At 53.5% G+C, this 20,890-nt stretch overlaps 9 protein-coding genes across 9 annotated transcripts; 5 read left to right on the plus strand and 4 right to left on the minus strand.

The window, feature by feature from the left end:
* Window positions 1-687: 687 nt before the first annotated feature.
* Window positions 688-2,967, plus strand: A1O7_05898 (uncharacterized protein; the record flags this gene model as incomplete). The annotated part of the gene is made up of 1 exon (XM_007759906.1): window positions 688-2,967. One exon carries the CDS (start codon window positions 688-690, stop codon window positions 2,965-2,967), a length of 2,280 nt encoding a protein of 759 aa, XP_007758096.1.
* A 1,072-nt stretch (window positions 2,968-4,039) lies between these two features.
* Window positions 4,040-4,969, plus strand: A1O7_05899 (uncharacterized protein; the record flags this gene model as incomplete). The annotated part of the gene is made up of 1 exon (XM_007759907.1): window positions 4,040-4,969. The coding sequence occupies one exon, from the start codon at window positions 4,040-4,042 to the stop codon at window positions 4,967-4,969; it is 930 nt and encodes a 309-aa protein (XP_007758097.1).
* Window positions 4,970-6,202: 1,233 nt separating this feature from the next.
* Window positions 6,203-8,857, minus strand: A1O7_05900 (uncharacterized protein; the record flags this gene model as incomplete). Its single annotated transcript, XM_007759908.1, has 1 exon — window positions 6,203-8,857. One exon carries the CDS (start codon window positions 8,855-8,857, stop codon window positions 6,203-6,205), a length of 2,655 nt encoding a protein of 884 aa, XP_007758098.1.
* A 223-nt stretch (window positions 8,858-9,080) lies between these two features.
* Window positions 9,081-11,153, minus strand: A1O7_05901 (uncharacterized protein; the record flags this gene model as incomplete). The annotated part of the gene is made up of 2 exons (XM_007759909.1): window positions 9,081-10,679; window positions 10,758-11,153. The coding sequence occupies 2 exons, from the start codon at window positions 11,151-11,153 to the stop codon at window positions 9,081-9,083; spliced, it is 1,995 nt and encodes a 664-aa protein (XP_007758099.1).
* A 2,172-nt stretch (window positions 11,154-13,325) lies between these two features.
* A1O7_05903 (uncharacterized protein) lies at window positions 13,326-13,922 on the plus strand (the record flags this gene model as incomplete). Its single annotated transcript, XM_007759910.1, has 2 exons — window positions 13,326-13,431; window positions 13,621-13,922. The coding sequence occupies 2 exons, from the start codon at window positions 13,326-13,328 to the stop codon at window positions 13,920-13,922; spliced, it is 408 nt and encodes a 135-aa protein (XP_007758100.1).
* Window positions 13,923-14,006: 84 nt separating this feature from the next.
* A1O7_05904 (dihydropyrimidinase) lies at window positions 14,007-15,688 on the minus strand (the record flags this gene model as incomplete). Its single annotated transcript, XM_007759911.1, has 3 exons — window positions 14,007-15,203; window positions 15,262-15,576; window positions 15,629-15,688. The coding sequence occupies 3 exons, from the start codon at window positions 15,686-15,688 to the stop codon at window positions 14,007-14,009; spliced, it is 1,572 nt and encodes a 523-aa protein (XP_007758101.1).
* Window positions 15,689-16,825: 1,137 nt separating this feature from the next.
* Window positions 16,826-18,493, plus strand: A1O7_05905 (uncharacterized protein; the record flags this gene model as incomplete). The annotated part of the gene is made up of 1 exon (XM_007759912.1): window positions 16,826-18,493. One exon carries the CDS (start codon window positions 16,826-16,828, stop codon window positions 18,491-18,493), a length of 1,668 nt encoding a protein of 555 aa, XP_007758102.1.
* Window positions 18,494-19,061: 568 nt separating this feature from the next.
* Window positions 19,062-19,898, plus strand: A1O7_05906 (uncharacterized protein; the record flags this gene model as incomplete). The annotated part of the gene is made up of 1 exon (XM_007759913.1): window positions 19,062-19,898. One exon carries the CDS (start codon window positions 19,062-19,064, stop codon window positions 19,896-19,898), a length of 837 nt encoding a protein of 278 aa, XP_007758103.1.
* A 345-nt stretch (window positions 19,899-20,243) lies between these two features.
* A1O7_05907 (uncharacterized protein) lies at window positions 20,244-20,552 on the minus strand (the record flags this gene model as incomplete). Its single annotated transcript, XM_007759914.1, has 1 exon — window positions 20,244-20,552. A coding segment is annotated over one exon (222 nt), but the record flags the coding sequence as incomplete, so codon positions are not given.
* Window positions 20,553-20,890: the final 338 nt, after the last annotated feature.

A 20,890-nucleotide genomic window follows, 5' to 3' on the forward strand; every position in this document is an offset into this window, starting at 1 on the left:
GACGATCAGCAATGGTCGTGCGAATGAAAGGACCACGGTGTTATGTGAGCTTTGGAACGTTGCTGCAAACACTTACGAGCCAGCCAGTAATCCTCCAAATTCCGAAACGGCGTCATTGCGGGAGCTCCAGCAATTAACAACCCTGCTGGAGCCTTATGCTGAAGGAACAGTTTCACCTCTGCCGGCTAAATTTATACTGGCTATCGCAGGCGAGCGTACCGAACCAGCAGACCACCTCGACTGCGACACTTGTCATCACTACGCAGGTGACGGGGACGCCATCAAGCCAAAATCCTGATCGCGCTCGGAGAAGAGTATCTGGATCGAACTGGGCGATACACCAAACAGTTCCTTTGCAACATATTTCTGAGTACTCCGTAGAGTCAACATGAAGATGAATCGCGACACGAAATACGAGCAATAGGCGACCAGGCCCAGAATTGATTGATTTGTAATGACAGATAAATTCTGTCCCTTCGTGCCTGGTTCGTGCTGCTTCTATCCGGTCTGGTTCGTCAGACTTAGCTATTTCTTGCCGCAGATTGATCTAATCAAGATAAGATCCAGTTCAGAAAAAAAGTCTAGAACTTCAGTTTTTCTAGACCCCACCTCTGCATTGCCTGCATTCAACCATACCCTACGCAAGCACGGACCAAGAAGAGGGACTTCCTCACCGAAGCCGCGAGCATGGGCAAGCGCAAACTCGGTGCCCTCGAAAAAGTCGACGCCGACCTCGCGAACTTGCAGAATAAAATCAAACGAGATCCTCAATCCTACCACACCGACTTCCTGCACCAGTACATCCAGTATGAGAACCAGCGGCAGATATTCCTGCAAGCGCCCACGTCCGCGACAGACAGCGGCCTCATCTCCTTCCGCGAGCTGATCGACTTTGTGGCCCACGTGGCGAACTGTTACAAGGAGGAGACGAGGGAGTTTCCACGCCAGCTGGTCGAGATCCTGTCGGCGCATCATGCGCGGTTGGAGAGCGAGTTGCGGGAAAAGATCGTGGGGAGTCTGGTGCTACTGAGGAAAAAGGAAATCATCGACTCGAATACCTTACTTCAATGTTTCTTCCCGGTGTTGACGAACACGCCGAGCAAGTCGCTGCGGGCACTTCTGTATCAGAAGATCCTGAGCGATTTACGCGGTGCGAACGCGAAGACCACGAACCACAGGTTGAACAGGAGCGTGCAGACGACGCTGCATCATCTTGTGACGGAGGATCGGGCGTCGGCGAAGGCGCTGTGGGCGGTCAAGATCACGAGAGAGATGTGGAAGAGGCAGATCTGGACGGATGCAAAGGCTGCGGAGATCATGAAGGAAGCGGCGCTGGCAGATAATGAGAAGTGCATTGTCGGAGGGGTGCGCTTCTTTCTGGGTGGAGATAGAGAGCGAGAAGAACTCGAGGATGAGAGTTCTGATGACGACGTTGCCATTGATATGGGCAAATTGCGGCATCAGGTGGGCGTCAACAAGAAGAGTAAAAAGGCTGAGCGGAGGCTCGAGAAGGCGGCTGCGACGGTGAAGAAGAAGGAAAAGAAGAAAAGTCAGCCCCATCCCTTAAACTTCTCGGCCTTGCACTTGTTGCATGATCCGCAGGGCTTTGCGGAGACGCTGTTCTCGAAGCATCTACAGAACACGAAGTCCAAGTTGAATCTGGAGCAGAAGTTGCTCGTCTTGCAACTTGTGTCACGGCTGATCGGCCTGCACAAGTTGACTGTCATCAGCTTCTACTCCTATTTCTTGAAATACCTTACACCGCGACAGCCGTCGGTCACGTCGTTTCTGGCATCGTTGGCACAATCGACGCATAATCTGGTGCCGCCGGATATACTGGAGCCATTGGTACAGAAGGTTGCAAACGAGTTTGTTTCCGAAGCCGCTGCTGGGGAGGTGGCCGCAGCCGGGATCAACGCTATTCGAGAGATTTGTGTGCGACAGCCTCTGGCCATGAATGATACACTGTTGCAGGATCTGGTTATGTATAAGAAGAGCAAGGACAAGGGGGTCATGATGGCGGCCAAAGGTCTAATGGGCCTATACAGGCAAGTCGGTGCTGAGATGCTTAGAAAGAAAGACCGTGGCAGGGATGCTACCCTTGGCTTGAAGTCTGGTGAGCAGAAACAACAGCGATTCGGTGAGGAGGCGGTCGGAGAAATTGAAGGCATAGACCTCCTTGAGAAATGGAAGGAAGAGGAGCGACAGAGGAAGAGACTCGAAAAAAGTCTTCCGGCAGATGGCTCTGACAATGAAGATGAGGATGATGACGAAGAAGACTGGAATGCCTGGAATGTGCAAGACGACGAAGACAGCGATGACTCGGGTGGATGGATCAACGTCGAAAGTGACGAAGAGATCAATATCAGTGACAGCGAGGACGAGCAACCGGCAGCCAAGAAGGTGCGATTCGAAGCTCATGTGTCGGATGACAAAGAGAATGGAGTTGTAGAGAAACCCATTGAGGGGGAAGAAGCAGCCACCACGCAATCCAAGACGAACCTTGCCACGACTCGCATTCTGACGCCGGCCGACCTTGCAAAGTTGCAAGAACTTCGCGCAACAGCCTCAGTATCATCGCTGATGAAGAAAACTCATCACGCATCACAAAATACACAACAGACGAATTCCCAGCGCCATGTGGACGACCCTCTGACAGCCGCCGAGATCGAAGGTTTAGCAAACCTTTCACGAGGCAAGGCAACCCGTGCTCAAAAATTAGCTTTACTACAAGAACATAAAGCTGATCGCGAGGAGCATAAATCCAAGGCGGCAAGGAAGAAGGAGCGCAAAGAATCTGAGGGAAAGAGCACCACGAACAAGGAGAAGGCGCGGAAGAAAAACTTCCTCATGACGCTGGGTAAGGCTAAGTCGAAGGGCAAGAGAAGCCTTGTTGAGCATCGCAAGATTTTGAAAGCGCATGCTGAGAGAGGGAAAAAGGGCGGGAGGAGAGGCAATCGAGGGTAGATCTGTCTCCTTGTTGTAGACAAGTTATCCTAGAATTGCGCAACTCATTCTATCGCAGTCGATGGAGGACGACCATAATTATGGAGTATTGTGTCCGCAATCCGTATCTGGCACTCCTTACGCGTGGCATGTTGAGATGCAATCTCCTCTCAACCATTTTCCTGCGGTCAGCCTGCTTGTCCAGCCACGACGACCCCGCCCAATGAAAAGCCCACGCGCCAAATCGGAAGCCTCGCGTCAGTTTCGTGTCAACCTGCAGGATTTCAGGAACAGGGAACACGAGTTCGGCACTGGCGACCGTTTTGGCCAATCGTGAGACTCAGTCCGTGCCCAGCCCCGGACTTTGCAGGTGAGCGTCCGCAGCCGAAGAGTGAAACTGACACCTCTAGCGGCGGAAGCAGGGCCACTATTAATACCGCCATGCATGAATTTCAGGGACTCCAGGAGGCTGGGGCTTGCGATTACTGGTTGGCTGCGGATTTTCAGGCCAGCTCAAAGCAGAGCAAGGACAAAGTGAGGAAAGCGTGTGGCTTTTTTGACGGTTCCTCGTCTCTTGTCTCTCGTCGTTCGCTTGACGATTCAGTCGCTCCGGAAACTTGATAAGGATAAGGACAAGCTGACTGGCACATCCCGCAGCACGCTCCCGATTCCTTGTCCAGCATTCTGCAAGATTCAATCGTGACTTGCCGGACTCCAGAGTTCAGCAGTCCATCTCTCGTTTAATTTTATCTGACCTGGACCTCCTTCTTGACCAGCTCCTTCTCCCTTTTACTGCTCTGCTCTCTTACTCTCGTTCTCACTTACCCGCTGCCTCTCGGACACAAGCTCGACTCACTCGATACCACTCATTTCAGAGCATTACTATCTCAACCTTTAGACCCTGCTATTAAGTTAGTACGGCAATCTGTTCATCGTCCTCACATTCGCTTCAGAACCCACACCCGCCTCGTCTCTCACGATTGACACAGCACGACACGCTGCACCTTATCCTTCTCCTCATTGAGCCCTTGCAGTCATTCCTCACCCGTTCGACTATTAAACACACCATTACGCCCCTATAAACAGCATCATAATGGACGTCATGCAAGACTTTTCCCTTCCCGTCCCCTCTATTGAGGCAGCCTCACCTCTTTCCAAGCGACGTCGATTCGCTCCCGTGTCCCTGCCTTCCATCATTCCGGTCTCCGACAATTCGGACATCGAGCACCACACCTTTGACTCGCCGTTGCTCTTGCAGCTTTGCGAACAAGCGCCGGACCGGGCAGAAATCGAGGCAGGCCTTCTCCATGTCGGCATGAGGGTCAGAAAATCGGTCGCTGAAGGGTACAAAACTCAGCAAAAGAAGTTTACTCCTCGCCCTTTCTTTGACGCAAGACGGCTTTCTCCCGAGACTCAAGCTGCGCTCGCGGGTGGCAGTTCCACCAGCACGAACGAGCTTGCCCCTCTCGGTGCTGCGTCCCAGAATCTAAGCACTGCTACTTATTGCGGTATCAGCCTGGCCTTCCTTTCAGACTATGGTGATGACTGGGCCACTCCATCAATCTCTCAACAATCCCTCTGGTCTTATTCGACCAGCCACAAGCGCTCATATGACACCGACTCAGACAGCGACGAGAGCCAGGACTGGCAACCGCACACCCCCAACCTGGTTGCTGATGCAGGAATGCACCTGCCGGTCGATTATTTCGCCATTGACATGGACACCATGAGTGATGTCAACCCCATGGCTCAGATTGGCGAGCGCACGAGGCAGAACTTTAACGGTAGACGCATGGCCATGCCCAAGTCCCGCAGTCGATTCCACCATCAGGCCGAGCCGCAGATACCCTCTACCTCCACAGTCAACCCTTTTGCGAATTTCGCAGCTCCACAGTCAGGCGCTCTGTTCGGCGGACATTTTGGCCACAAGCGAATGATGAGCTGTGGTATGGAAGCCGCCGCAGATTTTGGTGAAGCGCCTTTCTTGCAGCGACGCGAGGACATCGAGATGGACTGCTCTTGAACAGCCGATGACTCCAGTTTATTCTACATTTATATTTACCATTGGGGTTTATTGTTATGCATGGAATTGATTTTATGAATTCAGGAATCGTCGAACCCATTTGGAGGCGGCGTTCGGCGCGAACCGCGACATGACCTGAAGATGCGTTTGCATTTGTGGTTCAACGAAGTGGGGAGGGGGCGCAAGCGCCGAACGGCGAACAAACAACGCTTTGGGGAAATCATTGTAAATTATGTGGTTATGCGAGACGGGTCATCATGGGAGAGACACCAGGCACCGAAGTTTGTATAAAAGGGCCTCCCTGAATTGCCGGGTTGGAAAATGCCTGCATTTAGCACAGCTTATATGCCTCTAGTTAATGGAAGAACAGGACAGTCGGCAGTAGTTGGAAATGACTGCAAGGGCATGGAACTCATGGTCATGCTCTGCATGAGAAAATCTGGACGTCAGCTAGATAGTAGAAAAATGAAAGCATCAAGTGAATTGAAAGGCGTTGGACTTCATCCTTTACCTACCATACTGAGTATGCCCTTTCAAGGTTGAGTGGACTGTGCACAGCACGACATGTACACTCAGCAGCAAGGGGCTGCAATCGCATCTGTCGACTACAGAAGTCGGTCCTCGAAACTTTGAAATGCATCGTCCAACTCAGGGGTGCGTAGTGGTTACTGTACGCTGACATATAAAGCGATCATGTTACGGAATATGTACCAGCTCACTCACCTACTCACTCTTTCATTCACTCCGTCTTTTGCTCGCTTGCTCACGGTGCCATCCGTCCTGGCCACTCTGTACGTATGTATTCAAGCGCAGTACTGACGCATAATACAGTATCACCGCGGCATGGCATGGCTTTTACTGCGTACCTAACGATATATATTACAGCACAAAACGTAGCACAGAATATGACGCACACACAAAAGCGCCGCGAACACGAACTCCGTGCCAGCATGCAAGATTACGGAGGCCCTTTATCGGAGCCCTTTATCCTGCCTCAAGGGCTTGTTGCAACTTCGGTACATTGATTTTGACACTCCACGCCACATCACATCGCATTACGGTACGTACTCTGGCTGCGCATTATCCAAGTGTCTACATACAGTAGGAGGCGTGGGAGCGCTCACCCTGCCCTCTACTCGTTTCTCTCGTACACGCACGTCTCTGCAGCCCAAGGCGCCTTCATTACTTAGAATGCAATGTAAGCTGTAATGTTCGTCGAAAAGCGGAGCGTTTTCAAAAAGCAAACCTGCCCGGCGCGCTTGCCTGGCTGATCTCCCTCACCGTCCTGACACCGCCGAGGCCTGCATTCTCCTTGCCAATCCCATTGACGACGACGGGCCTACCCTTGGTCGGACTTCTGGCTCCGCCACCGGTGTTCTCCTTTCCCACGTTGCCGCCTTCGAGCGATCTCTTCAAGTTGACGCTTCGGGCTCGGTCTCGTCGCGCGCGGATCTGCGCGAGTGCGGCTTCGCGGCTGATGGGCGTGCCGGGGACGTTGGTGAGCATAGCTTGGTGGGAGGAGGTGACGAAGGTCGGCCGGGATGCGGACTGGGGATAGGTGATGGTTGACGGGGGGATATTTTCGGTGCAAATGTTGAGGACTTCGGTTTGAGCATGCTCGTGCAGGGTCGAGCGTGGGTGGTGCTCCGGACTGAACACGTCGTCTGCTTCTGGATTGCTGCGGAGGGGGACTCTTGTCGTGGTAGTTGTGGCGATGGTTTGTGGTGGGCTTGTCGTTTCCCGTTCGGTGCCGGTTTGCTGCACCTGCGCTAGAGTATGCATGGATCTCGCTTGCTTGTGGACAGGTGTCATTGGGAAGACGGTGCTTGCCGCGGGCGACGCAGACGTGTCCTTGACGAATGCAGATTGCATGTCTGAGTCATTGTGGTGAGACATTACTGTTGAGGTCACCAAGGGTGACTGGGTTCGAAGATTAGGTTTTGATTGAGCTCGTCTGTGCAAGCTCGTCCGTGGTGGCGAGTCCTTGAGCGCTACCTTGGTGATGGTCGTTGTCGTTGCTGATTTCGGTATGGCCTGCGTTCGATCTCTAGCAGCAGGTCGGATGCTATCGCGGGATGATCTGGCTGAACGAGGTGATTCTGGAACCAGACGGATGGGTGAATTTGCATTCAAAATACCCATCGCTGTAGAAGGACGTCTGGGCGGAAGTTGTTTCGGGGGTGAAAGGTCGAACAAATCTGCGTCGAGTACAGCTGAGGCACTCTCCGTGTGTCGAAGAGGTGGAGCCACAGCTCTCAGGTCGGCGTTGCTTGTGGTTGAAGTTGAAAAGGCAAAGGTTTTGGAGCCGGTGGCCTGCTCAACCAGGACTTGTGTGATCTCCTCCAGTTGAGCGGTAGGCTCTAGTGTAGTATTGCTCGAGTCCAATTCCATTGGGTCAGGCTCAGGAAGGGGGACTTCTATGGCTTGTTCGAGGACCAAAGGCGACTCCAAGCATCGACTACCCAGGTCTGGGGTCGGTTCTGGAGGCAGTCTCGCTGTCTCAGGCATTTTCGGCACAAGGTATTGTTCTTTGGGCGCGCTGTCCTTAAGCACAACCTCCTCTGTTTCCTTCGAGATCTTTCTCTTCTTCGACACTTGCTGCTGCTGCATCTTTGCATCATAAACCGCATCATGGACAAATCTCTCACCGTTCGACTCTGCCAGACGGCAAGGGCAAGCCTTAAATTGGCACTGCATATGCATAAGGTGGATCAAGTCGGCGTCTTCGGTGTGCTTCCGCTTTGCCCAGGTAAGTTCTTGCTTCAAAAATTGAATCTCCTCTTCAGGCGCCATCTTCTCTCTTTCCGACTGCTTACTGAAGTAATTCAGATGCGATATCACAGAGGAGAAGTCCGGGATCTGTGGTGCGCGCAGACGTGGTAGTCTCTCGGTCGTGATGCGGCTCCTAGATGCTGTACTTTCAGAAGATACAGGCCGAGGATCACTCACGCTGTGCGCGTGATGCGCCCACTGACTCTTGATTGCTTCTCTTACCGCCATGATCGATGCGGATCTATCGTCCTGTGCCTCTTCCTTTCTCGGCTCGGTCTCTGCCACGGAATCGGTCTGGATCCCCTTCTCGAAGGTGGTGCTCTTCTCAATAGCGTTGGTTTTGGCTTCCACAAGCGCAGCATCCCTCTCCCTCTCGACCACCTTCAACTGGTCTTTGACCTGCTCTAATTCTCCCACTGTCCCAGCCAGGGCATAAGCCCTCTCAAAACTCTCCTGCCTCGACTTCTCTTTTTCACTCTTCTCATGCTGGATGTCTGCCTGGCATTTCTTTAACTCTGCCCTTGTCTCCTGAAGGTCCTGTCTAGCTTCAACAACAGCCAACTCAGCCCGGTATGTTTCTTTACGGCAGCGCTTGATTTCCTTCGTGTAGGACTCTTGGTCGCGGACCCGCTTCTTTTTGTCGGCTTGGAGCTCCTCGAGTAGGTCTTCGACGCGTTGGGAGAGCATTCGTTCGCGCTTCTTACGGGAAGCGAGTTCTTCTCTGGCGCGCTCGAGTTCGGCGGATAGTGTTGCGAGGCTTGCTTGGGCTTCTTCGTAGCCCATTATGGCTCGTTGGAAAGCTGCATTGCTGCCGTTGACCTCGCTCTTGATGGGAGAGGCATTTTCCGAAGGTGCAGCGGCTCTTCTGGAGCGGGTTGGCGAGGATTGCGTGCTGCCGTTGGCCAGGCTGTTGAGGAATGCAACTTTCGTCTGAACATCGGATGCCATAGAGTCGCGCGTACGTGGACGGTCATGGTCCACGAGATAGCTGTGTAGGGAGGGTGACTGAGGGATTCGTTGCTGGTTCATACGCTCGGGTGATAGCTGGTGCAGAGGCGTTGCAGGTGGAGGGCATTGAAGGGGGTTTGGACTAATGTGCGGATTTTGGTCTTCCATGGTATCGTCGACGGCTATTACCGATCCCATCATGCCAACAGAGCAGAAGTGTCCTTTGTTATAGACCTGTCATGTTCCGAACTGAGGTGATACGTATTGCAAGGGTAGCCATGAAGAGTGCAGCACGCTCAGAAGTTTGATTTATTGTTTACACCCCTAATCGGGAAAGGCGGCCTTGGCACCGTCATGTTCTGCTTAGTCATTCATTGGCTCCCACTGGACTTTACACGAGGACAACAGCTTCCTCGAGTGCCTCTGCCGCCTCTGCATCCAGAAACAACTCTCCTCTCATAATCCCTTGGATATACGCCTCGCCGATAAGCACGTAATGATCTGAAGCAGCTGCTGTCGTCTCTCCCGCGTTGCTGTCTGCCATCACCTTTCGAACGACCAACGGCACATTCGCCCCCCTGAAAACGTAGCACATATCTCCCGCCTCAACTGCCCTATGACCGACGCCGTAGTATCCCCTGCTTGTGCGGAAAAGGCGCCGATTGTGCAAAGCTCTACGTTGATTGCTTCCGCCGTAAGTCAGTGCTTCCAGTTTGATTGAGTTCTGCTCGTCTTCCTTGCGCTGAACATTGTTATCTCGTATGTCCTCTTTGGATGCAGGTCTCTGGTCGGTATCCGTGCCACCGAGCAGCATTTTATACGCCTGGTAGACAGCACGGTGGTGATCGGGATCATCTTCCGAAGGCCCTTCATCTGCGCCGCGACCTGCGGCAAGAGTGAGGCTGAATGCATATTCTTGGTCTTGAGTGCTCGAACCATATATTGTGTTGTTATCGTCATGCTTCTGGAGCTCCCACCAGAGCTGCTGCAGAGGCGCCTTCGCCTTCTGCGGTTCAAGTCGGAGTTCGTCGGAGTCGAATGGTCGAGAGGTCCAACTGATGGAATCCACTATAATGCCATACAGGATCAACGAAGATCCCGCTGGTGAAACTTCAGACCGAAAGGCATTCGAGTTGGTCCCACCCGCTCGATACCACATATCTGTGTAGCCGAGCCAGTAGACCCGCCAACCTTCGTCCCAACGGGGAACCCAAGAAGGACGTCGACCGGAAAGCGACGGAGAGCCTTGGGTATGGTCCACACATGTCAGCACCGTCCATGGGTTTGAATCAGTGTCCAGGATGCGTCTCGCGATGTCCAAGTAGACTTGATCGACAGATAAGCTGTAATCGGGGACCAGAAGTCTCGTCTGCGCCAAAGGTTCACACCCGGCACTTGGATGGCCCAGAAAAGCATACACACGATCTCTTTGGTCGGTGGCTTTGTAACCCCGTGAGTCGTTTAGTATGTTGATGAAGCTTGCTTGGCCTTGATTGTCGTTCAGCGATCGGGTCATTGGCAGTTCGTTCCTCCAAGAGCTGGGATTGCCATAGGACCGCCACAGGTCTTCGTAAAAATCCCAGATCATGCCAGACTTGATATTTCCAACATGTGAGGATACGTCGGGACGGGATGCCACAATCAGCATCAGCTCCACGAGGTAGGCCCAATTCAATGAGGAGTTCCCATAAAGTACGACTCCTGATCTAGCCAGGCCGATTTCTTGTAGCACCCACACCCTGCTAAACCATTCAGTGTCCATCAGTCTCTGCACCATTTCCCATTGCTGGGTGTCTGAACAAATACGACCGCTTTCCGGCGTGATGGTGGGGAAAAGACTGACGCCTCCGTATTCGGCGATCAAGTCAGCAAGAATGGTGGTTGTGTCCCTGATCAACGTGAAGCACTCTTTCGCTTCATCCCTAAGATCTGGTCCAATCCAGATAGTGACGCGGTCCGCGCTGGAATATATCTCACTCATTTGCTGCACCTGAGATTGATGTCAGAACTGTCAGACTTCCGGGACTCGTCGCGGATAGCTCGTAGTGCCCATACGCTCAGAACTTACTTGGCTCGATCGCTCCTCTATGTTCTCCTGGTCGATACATACGGCGTCCGCCCAGAGATACCTGATCTCGTTCCGCTGGCGTATATGCTTCAGTGCACAGGCTAGATTCTCTCCAATGCGCATGACTCGACCGTCGCAATCCATTTCAACTGCGTCTACATCGCCGACACCCCAGACATAAGACAATGCTTCAAATGAGGACGGGGCGGCAGCATCATGGATCTTTCGAGCTTCCAGGCTGCATGAAAGTCGGTCGTTGGCCGATCCAGGATGAAGTCTTATGATTCGTGTCCAGCCTTTGATGGGCAGCGGTGTGTACTGGTACTTCAACGCGAGAGGTGCCGACGCCTCAGCACGAATCACTAACGATAGGTCTGGGACTGTGACTGTTGACATGATTTTCTGAGTTTGGGACGGCAAAGGTCAGGCTAGCATGGCTCTGTGAAGCGGTCGACAGCGCAGCACCTGAGATGCGCACATGGCGATTGATGCGAGAACTTTGAAGAGCGCATGTTCTCGTGCTGGCGATGGTAAGGCTGAAAACCTGACTGACACTGGACAAAGGAGAGTCCAGGCTCGGGAACTTTCGGTGCACAGCAGGAGGCTATGCGCATCTCGCTTGCATGCCTTTCACCGCTGCGTTCAAGGTCATAGCGAATCAGATTCCACGATTTCCCGCCGTGGTTAGAAGCCATCAGGGAAGTAAGGGGGTCAAATACGAAATATCGCTTGAGCGGCCTCGTCCTCAGGGTCTCATTCTGTCCGAGTGGGTAGAGCTTGTTGTAGTTTAAGAGTTAGGAAGCTCGAACTAAACCCTGCTGCTTGCAGTGTCGTGACAACTTAAGGGAGGTAAGGTGAATTTAAAATTGTCCGGCCTTCGATCTCAAGCCTTTGAAAGAGGAATCATCGTCACCTGTCCGTCATAGGTTCCCCACCAAATCCCCCTCCCTAGGTAGTCCGTCCTGCGTAGGCGTTACTACGCAACCCTTCCTCGACAAGGTCTTGAATGATTCCAATGTCTATAATCATTCACCTGAAGGGCTTCTTCAACATCAAACATGCTCACCGATGGATAGGTTCGCGTCACGCTGATCATGACGTCGCGCCTACTGAAATACTGTAGTGATAAGGATCCGCGTCACAAGACTGGAAAAGTACACAATAGTGGTGGTAGCCCATCTTCCCCATCAGCTTCAGCGCTGAAAACTTCCGTGTAATTCGATCCTAAAGCTGAAATGACTACGGTTATGAATTGGATAAAAACGATTTGTGTTGCAATCGACCATAGGATATGGAAAACAGGGCTTCCCGTTCGCTCAGCCGTACTTAAGCCATATGCCGGTCAGTTAGTACTAAGGTGGGTGACCACTTGGGAATCCTGGCTGTTGATTGTTTTTGCTCATAAACAAAGATAAGAACCGCGTCCGCCGGAGTACTCCGTAATCTTTTTAATATATTTTAAAGCTACAAAGATGTAGGCGAGGAGTTGGACCTCTACAGCCTGGCCTTTGCCGAGAAAGCATGAGCATTGCTTCGTACTCCGAACTGTATCTCTGATCCCACTTTCTACGGAGATCCTCAGCCCCGCATCATCCTCTCCTACCACAGTACGGAGTACTCGTACATACTCTTCACCAGGTAATATTACTCCCCATGACCCTCAACATCATGACCTCAGCATCCCGCTGTACGGAATGAGCCTGTACATCATCGTATGCTTGTAGTTTCCTACGTTTGGTTCTCGACGGGGCGTAAGATGCGCATCGAGCATCGAGCATCGAGAGTCGGCTCTGTCTCGAGACATCGAAATTGCCTGTTCAGGCATCATTGCTGAAGAAGGCTAGTCCTAATTCCTGTGCATGTGAATTCCCCTACCTGGTACGCTATTCCGCACTGGTTACCTTCTCATCAACCCAGCGAATGACTTCGTGAATGACCAATTCATCGGTCGCTATTTCCCCCGGTGTGATTCTGTGAGGGCCTCAGCTCGATGCATTCTTCCCGGCTTGGAATCGCGACTCGTCTAGCTCTCGGTCGTTACAGCCTGTTTGCACACTGCGGACGATGACGACTGCGGAAGGCCTCCTGTCCAAACATCAGGCCGGCCAGAACTCGTTAGTACATGTGTACGAAATAACACATGCCCTCGGCGGCGAGGCTGACAAATGCGCCGGCCCGAGCTCCTTGCAATCTGAATTCCATCGAATGGCAAGCACAGCGAGCCCGAGGGTTCGTGCACACTCAAGGACGGCGCTGTGCTCGGATCCGGGCGGGCATATCCACCCATACCAAGACATTGGGGCCGGCATCGTACGGCCCGGTCAGCAGACGAGTATCCTTGAATCGATCATTGAAGGTATAAAGAGCTGGAAGAATCCCCCTTCTGCTCCATGCTCCTGAGAAAAAGGTACTGTATATCGACTCACGTCCCAATTTGAGCCCCCATCGTCGAGAAAAGCAGTTCGCTCCCTGCCCCTCGTCCTCCTTCTACACTCTCGCGGACATCCGGCCAGCAAACCGGTGAGCCAAATCCACAACAACCAGCGAGAAGAATCCGGCGACTCAACAATGTCCCATCTCACCTACTTCAACTACCCCGGCTTCGGCGAGCAGATGGCGGACATGTACAGCCAAGCCGTCCGTGTGGGTGATCGGATCGAGTTAGCCGGACAAGGTACGTAAAGTGCATGCGATCTGTCTGCGATGTTCGAGATGACGAAGGAAAGAGCCGCCCAGATCGTGGCAGATCTTCAGCTTGATATCCCCCCATAGGGACATCTTGTGTGACAGCAGTTCCACCACATCGCCTCCCCTCCTTAACGTTCAACTCCTACGTATCTAACACAAAACTGTACCTCCGTAGGCGGCTGGGATCCCACGACCGGCGCCCTCCCCGCGGACACACCCGCGACCACGCAAATCGAACAGGCGTTCAAGAACATCGACCTCGCGCTGCGCCACGCGGGCGCTTCAGGCGGGTGGACCCAGGTGTTCCGCGTGAACAGCTACCACATCCCGCTGGACGACTCCGTGCTCGCGAAGATGAAGGCCGAATTCGAGAAGTGGATGGGCACCCACAGGCCGATCTGGACGTGTGTCGAGGTGCCGAAGCTGGGGCTTGAGAACATGAAGGTTGAGATTGAGGTTGTTGCGCACGTACAGTAATTGGCTGTATAGGTAGCTTTACGGGCATGTATATGCAGTATTACAGTACACAGAAACAGTCACAGCGCTTCTAGCTCGAGATGCCTAGTTCCCAACCACCTTCTGCGAAGCCCCCTCGATGTGAGGATGGCCTTTGCCGGGTGTAACGCCAGGAATCCGGCCCTTGTACTGCGGAATCCACTCGTTCTCGAATTTGCCCCGCGGCTGCCTCAGTCCGTTCTTGACCCGCCGCACGAACCGGCCGTGCGATTTGCTGCCCAAGACGCCGCCCTCGTCACGCGACCAGACGACTTCCCCCCTGCTGATCGTGTAGCGTGGCCAGTTGCCGAACTTGATGCCTTCAAACGGCGTGTAGTCGCACGTGTGGTGCAGCATCTCGTTCGTCAGGTCGAACGAGACCGCCTCGTCGGGATACCAGACGACGATGTCGGCGTCATACCCTGCAGCCAGGCTCCCCTTTGTATTGAGACCGTATAGCTTGGCCGGATTGGAAGACGTGACTTCGACGAATTTCTGCACGCTGATCCGTCCCTCCTGGGCGCCCTTGTAGATTAGGGGCAGTCGGGTCTCGACGCCCGGCAGTCCGTTCGGTATGTCGGTGAAGCGGGAGACACCGTCCTTTAAGCCCATCTGCTTGCCGAGTGGGTGGTGGAAGCTGAATGGGCAGTGGTCGCTGGAGACGGTGGTGAAGGTGCCGTTCGCAATCGCTTCCCACAGGGCGTCCAGATCGGCTGGGCTGTCTCGTAGAGGAGGCGAGCACACGCACTTGGCACCCTCGAAGTTCTCGCCTCGGAGTCGGTCCCGGAGCAAGTACAGGTACTGCGGGCACGTCTCGGCGTGGATGGGGAGCAGTTTGGTCTGCGCGTCGCGGACATGGCGCGCCGCGACGGCGCTGGACACGTGGACCAGTAGGATGGGCGTGTCCATGAGTTGAGCAAGGCTGATCGCTCGATACGTCGCTTCATCTTCGGCGACCTTGGGTCGTGCAACCGAGTGATAGTAAGGGTCACCCAGCTTCTGCTCGTACAGCTGCTCGATGATCAGGTCGATCATATCACTGTTCTCGGCGTGGATCATGGTCGTCATGCCCAGGGCCCGGGTAGCGAGCATGATGTTCAAGATCTCCCGATCCTTCAGCTTGAGCGGGTCGTACGTCATGTACAGTTTGACAGAAGTGATGCCTTGCTCGACCATGAGGGGCAGTTCTTGCTCCACGATTGGTCGTGTCGGGTTGGTCAGGATCAAGTGAAAGGAATAGTCACAGTATGTCAGACCGGCCGCCTTAGCTGCGCGTTAGATGTCGTGCAAATCGGGGTTCACAACGGTCTGTTGGACTTACCTTTTTGTGGTAGGCCTCGACCACAGGCAGGACACTGTCGTCGGTCTTGGCCTGAAACGCGAACGTAACGATGGTAGTGGTGCCGCCGGCAATGGCGCTTCTTGAACCGTCCTCGAAATTGTCGCCCAGGGCGCCATTGATGTGCTGGTCCAGGTGAACGTGAGTGTCGACGCCTCCAGGTGTCACGTATGCGCCCTGGGCGTCAACCACCTTCTTGGCGGTGAATATGCCTTGAAGAGCTCCGATGCATAGGATCTTGCCGTCCTTGACGGCGATGTCTGAGGCTGGAGGATAAATCAGATCACTTGGCGAGACCTGGCTGTGGTTAGCACTTCGCAACTCGCTCAGTCAGTAGTGCATTGCTCACGATGATACCGTTTGTGACCAAAAGATCGCATTCCAGCGTCAACGGAGCGTAGCTGCCCATTGTAGCAGGGCTCTGTTATGGAAGATACGAACAGACCAGTCCAACTTCCTTCGTTGCTGGTCAGTGGGATGTAGTCAAGCGGATGGCGGCGATGAACCTCTATCTCAACCCAACTGAGTGACGAAAGTCGAATAGGTAATTCGTATTTGTGGTGATCCAAACCGACGTGCGATTGCTGCCGGCTTGTCTGTTTCCGAGAGCCATTATCCCGTGCCGTTGTAGATGCCGAGCCATTTTCGAATTTGGTATTGAGATCTCCGCCTCGAAGCATCCACCCAGTACTATGGTAGTTGATATTGAACTTAAGACGGCAGGCTTAATTCCCATTGGGCAAGGCTGCGGTTCGTATCAGATGCAGGGGTTCTGGGCAAAGGGCCACCGGCTATACTCCGCTCAGGCGCTCTACTCCGACGCCTGAATTGAGAAGATACCTGGCTTGCTGGCGAATGGCCGTTAATTGTGGCAGCAATTCAAGGTCGGCCGTTATCGCGGATTTGTCCATCGGACGCCACTGCACACGCCAGTAGCTTACCACGTGGGTAACGTGTACCCAGTTCCCGGACAGACAGGCCCACTCCGTAAACCAATACCAGCGCATCCACCTATGTAGTCTTGTCTGTGGGCTAGCATCCAAGTCTCAATGCACCATATGGGTCCGGAAATTGTGCATTCTGATCATCTCTTAGACTTGGATTTGTGTTGCCATGTGGTCATAATCCACAACGATAACAGACCGGCTTCCAATGTAAATTATGTGCAGCGAGGTCGGTTAGCCGCCACTCGACTTTCCCTTCGAGTCGTGAGATAGACCCGAGCAGCCGTTCGCGGCATTCGTGGCGAGTATTCGGGCAGCTTATCTCTCTCAATCAAGGTGTAGATCATCGGATCATCGGGAGCATGGCCAGGCTGGGCCCTCGTAGCTCCCTTGTCCGCCTCCTACCCACAATTCGAGTTCTCGAGATGGCCGGGTACCTCGGGTACACTGTAGATAAGGTAGGAAGTCAGCTGCGTAGCCTTTGGACGGCAAGGGTATATTAGGATAGGTCTGGTTGTACGTCGAAAGGGCGTCCTGGTGAATGCTGCATACTCGCCAACAACGGACTCACGAGCACTCGGCGAGGCCTGCCACCATCCGCCATGGCCTTCAAGCAGTTTTGGGATGAGCACGTGGTGCTCAAGCGACATCCAGGCTCGTTTGGCGCAGGCGATCCTGCTGCCCTCAAATATACCAATGAGGACATGGATCCTATCAAGAGGAAGGACCGTACATACGCCTGGTACCAGATGGGTTTGTTCTGGATTGCTGAAGGCTTCAACGCGGCCCAGCTCGAGGTCTCGAGTGCAGCATTCTCGCTCGGCCTGAATCCTGGTCTCTGCGTCGTGGCCTGCCTCGTTGGCAATCTTATCGTCTCCTGGCCTTGCGCAGCGTCTGGCTACCTAGGTAGCAAGCTCGGAACGAACTTTCCCGGAACCGTCAGAGCGTCATTCGGTATGATCGGATCGAAATGGGCGATGATTGTTAGAGGCGTGCCTTGTATCATCTACTACGGCATCCAGTGCAGTCTGGCTGGACAGGCAGTGCAAGCCTGCACCACAGCAATCTGGCCTTCGTTTGCTCACTGGCACCTCGACGCCTTCCCGAAGTCGGCAAACATCACCCCCCCTCAGCTTTTGTCCTTCACCATCTTCTGGCTATTGTCGTTGCCATTTCTCTGGCTGCCGATTAAGACGCTGCGGTATCTATTTGTCGTCAAAAGCGTTCTGGTACCTTTGTTCTGGACGGCACTATTCACCTGGTCAATTACTGCAGCTGGAGGATGGCCGAAAGTTTGGAGAGAACCCAGCAAGCCACTTGATGGGTGGTCTGTCGGCTACCTCTTCGGAATTTGTGTTAATGCAGCCATTTCGGGCAACGCGACATTTGCGGTCAACATCATGGATATTTCCCGACACTCCAAGAACGATACAGCAGCGTGGGCAACGCAGCTGTTTGCCTTACCTGTCCTGGTGACCCTAACTGAATTCCTGGGATGTACCATGGCGGTGGCCTCGTCTGTCGTATATGGGCACGTCGAATGGAACCCACTGAGTGTGATCAACAACTTCGACAACAGAGCCGGCAAGTTCTTCGCGGGTGCCTGCTTTATTTTCTTCAACATCATGACGAACGTTACCGGCAATTCGGTCCCCCTGGCAAATGACTTGACCGGGTTGTTCCCCAAGTACATTAACATTCGGCGCGGGCAGTTTATCTGCGCCGTCATCTCATTCGCCATCTGTCCGTGGGAGATTCAGGCCAAGGCCACGACCTTCTTGGCTTTCTTAGGAGCATATACCTTGTTCCTTGGTGCTACCACAGGTGTGATCATGGTGGACTACTTCTGGGTCCGGAGAGGATACGGCATCAACATCTCGCATCTCTTCAAGCCTCATGGCATCTACTGGTATGATTTCGGCTTCAACTGGCGAGCATTCGTTGCGTGGTTTGTTGCGATTGCGCCGCTCTTCCCAGGCATGTTGTACAGCATGGGCGTGCCGGTTGCCAACCGAGGCATCCTCAACATGTACTCGTGGAATTATGTACTCGTGGTTGTCTTCTCCGGGCTCGTGTATTTCATCTGCACAACTCTTTCGCCCATCCCCGTCAGGACTGAGGAGGAGGATTACGGGAAGTTGTACCTGATTGAGGGTCTGGAGCCGACCAGCGAGACCGCGTCGAGCACTGGTTACAAGGCAGACAGCGACATCGAAAAGCGTGTCATCGACGCAAAGATCGCGCCAACCACGATCGATCCCGTTGCGTAGGATCTGAGGCACATGAGCCGCAAACCAATGTACATAGAGTTGAACAAGAGCTGAATCTCGATGCAATATTTAATACAAAGTGGCATTGTCCCTCGTGGCGCGATTTGGCAAACCTGCCAAGAGCTCGGCACGGGCCCATTCATGTAAGCAACACTTTTCAATCCAATGTTGAGCCAATCGGAGCGCCACCGCATCCTCAGCCTTGCACTCCTTAATGACATCGTCCAGATCGCGACATTCGTGTAAATGAAGCAACGCACATCTCCATGTTCAGTAACCCATTTTTTGATATCTCTGGCTTGGTTCGCCGACGTTTTTGATAGACCGACATTCACTCTTTGCCCCTGGCACCAGCCCTCCAGATCATACCTACAGCGGTTTACGTCCCTTCATTCGAACTAGACGAGCAAGCGCCCAAGTAGTCATTGTCAAATCCAACCAATCCGACAGTTGAAATTTCCACTTGGACCGCCCAAAGACTCCTTTAGGATAGTTCCATCGGGACATAGGCGACTTGTGCTCGAGACCCAGCTAGGTCCAAGCCGAGTCCACCAACCAATCTGCAAGCATGGCTCAAGATCAAGAACAATCGACATACGACCCGGCCACCACATCCTCAAAAACCGGCACCTTCTACTTCGCGTTCGGCTCCAACTTGTCGGCTCACCAAATGTCCCTCCGTCTCCGACACTCTCCATCATCCAGTATTCCCGTCGCTATAGGCCGACTGGATTCGCACGCCTGGATAATCTGCGAAAGGGGATACGCCAACGTCGTGGCGTTGCCGCAGTCCAACGCCGCCACTGACGCCAACACCGTCTGGGGTGTTCTTTACAACATGCACCCCGTGGACGAGGCCCGACTGGATCTCTACGAGGGACAAAATGAGGCAAGAAACCCCAATCCCATACGGAACAACGACCCGGAGACGCAGATGATCAAGCGGTTCGAGCAGGGAGGCTGGGATTACAACAAGCATTACTTGCCCATTACTGTGACGAAGTGGCTGAGAGATCCGCGCGAGTATGGGATCGATGTGCCTGATTGGGGTGCTGCTCAGTCCGTGAATGGGGAAGCATCCAGTCCGGCTGGAGCCCATAACACCACGGTCCGCGCACTGGTTTATGTGGACGAGTACCGGACCACCCCTGGGAAGATCGTCCATGAATATATCGGACGGATGAATCGTGGGATCGAAGAGTCCGTGCGCCTCGGGTTGCCGCAGTCGTGGGTGGACAACGTGATGAGGAAGTTCATTCCCCCGGGTATTTACGTCGACCATGACGGCTATGTGGGCACGGATGATGGGTATGTCGAGGCGGAAGCGACAGAGACGGATGAGCATGTCACGGAGAAGATGCTGAGAGAGATGGGAGAAGGGGAGAAGGCGGCGTGGAGGTCATAGTTCTGTACAGAGAGGATTCTCGGCATACCTCAGGATCGATATAGGATGTGGACACGGGTTCTAGAATAGAATTCGTCATCCTACGGTACTTAGACACGGGAGTGCATAGAGACCTCATCAGTGCTCAACCTCACTAGGTCCCTTGGCTTAGACACGCTTCAGCGGCTACCTTCCTGTCGGGCCTCTTAGGCGTGCGATAGAACAAGCTGTCCGCTGGTGTGAACTATGGCCGGCGCACAGCCTCTGCTTTGCCCAGGCCAAGGTCTAGTCGACATCATAGCAATTGTAGTTCAGCCACGACCTGAGCATTATGTGCTTTTAGAGGTCGAGTGTGGTGTCAGCTTTTAGGCTGAAATCGATATCACAGCAATTGTATCTCGCCCACGAAGTGAGGATTATGTCCCTTTGAGCGGTCTACAGTGGGCCGTGACGCTACATTAGTTCTATTTCCAGCACAATGAAACCACGTTGTAAGTGTACGAGTAGCATAAGCGAGGTTTGATGTGTTCGGGTCGACTGCCCGTCAAACCTCTGACGCGATACGCCTAGCGGCTGCTTCACGAGTTCTTCAAGGCTATAGACAGTGTAGGTGATGTCGCGAATGAGGTCGGGGTAGGTGATCCGAATTTCCAAGTAACGGCGGGGGTCGACCGCGAGGATCGACGGCGCGGATAAATGTGGTCGCTTGTATCGGCTTCACACGGGCGAGACGCGCTCTTGAAATCTGAAACCGCTTGCCAAATGGAGACGCTCACGACGTCGTCAATGAAGACATAGCTGGATGGATCCGTGGCGGACTTCGTAGCTCGTGTCTCGAGATCCCTGTGAGATGCGGCCGGGAATCAAGTATACCCGGGTGCATACAAGGCTTCGAAGAGACTCGAGGCTCGATCGCCACGTCAAGTAATATGAATTCGTGCGCAGCGCCTCAGTGCCTGCCGCAAGAGTGTTGGTCGGTGCAATTGAAGCTTCGTCCAGCATTCTAAAAGGGA

Source organism: Cladophialophora yegresii, assembly GCF_000585515.1.
Source record: "Cladophialophora yegresii CBS 114405 chromosome Unknown aczIN-supercont1.4, whole genome shotgun sequence".
In the NCBI taxonomy this organism is placed as follows: Eukaryota; Fungi; Ascomycota; class Eurotiomycetes; order Chaetothyriales; family Herpotrichiellaceae; genus Cladophialophora; species Cladophialophora yegresii.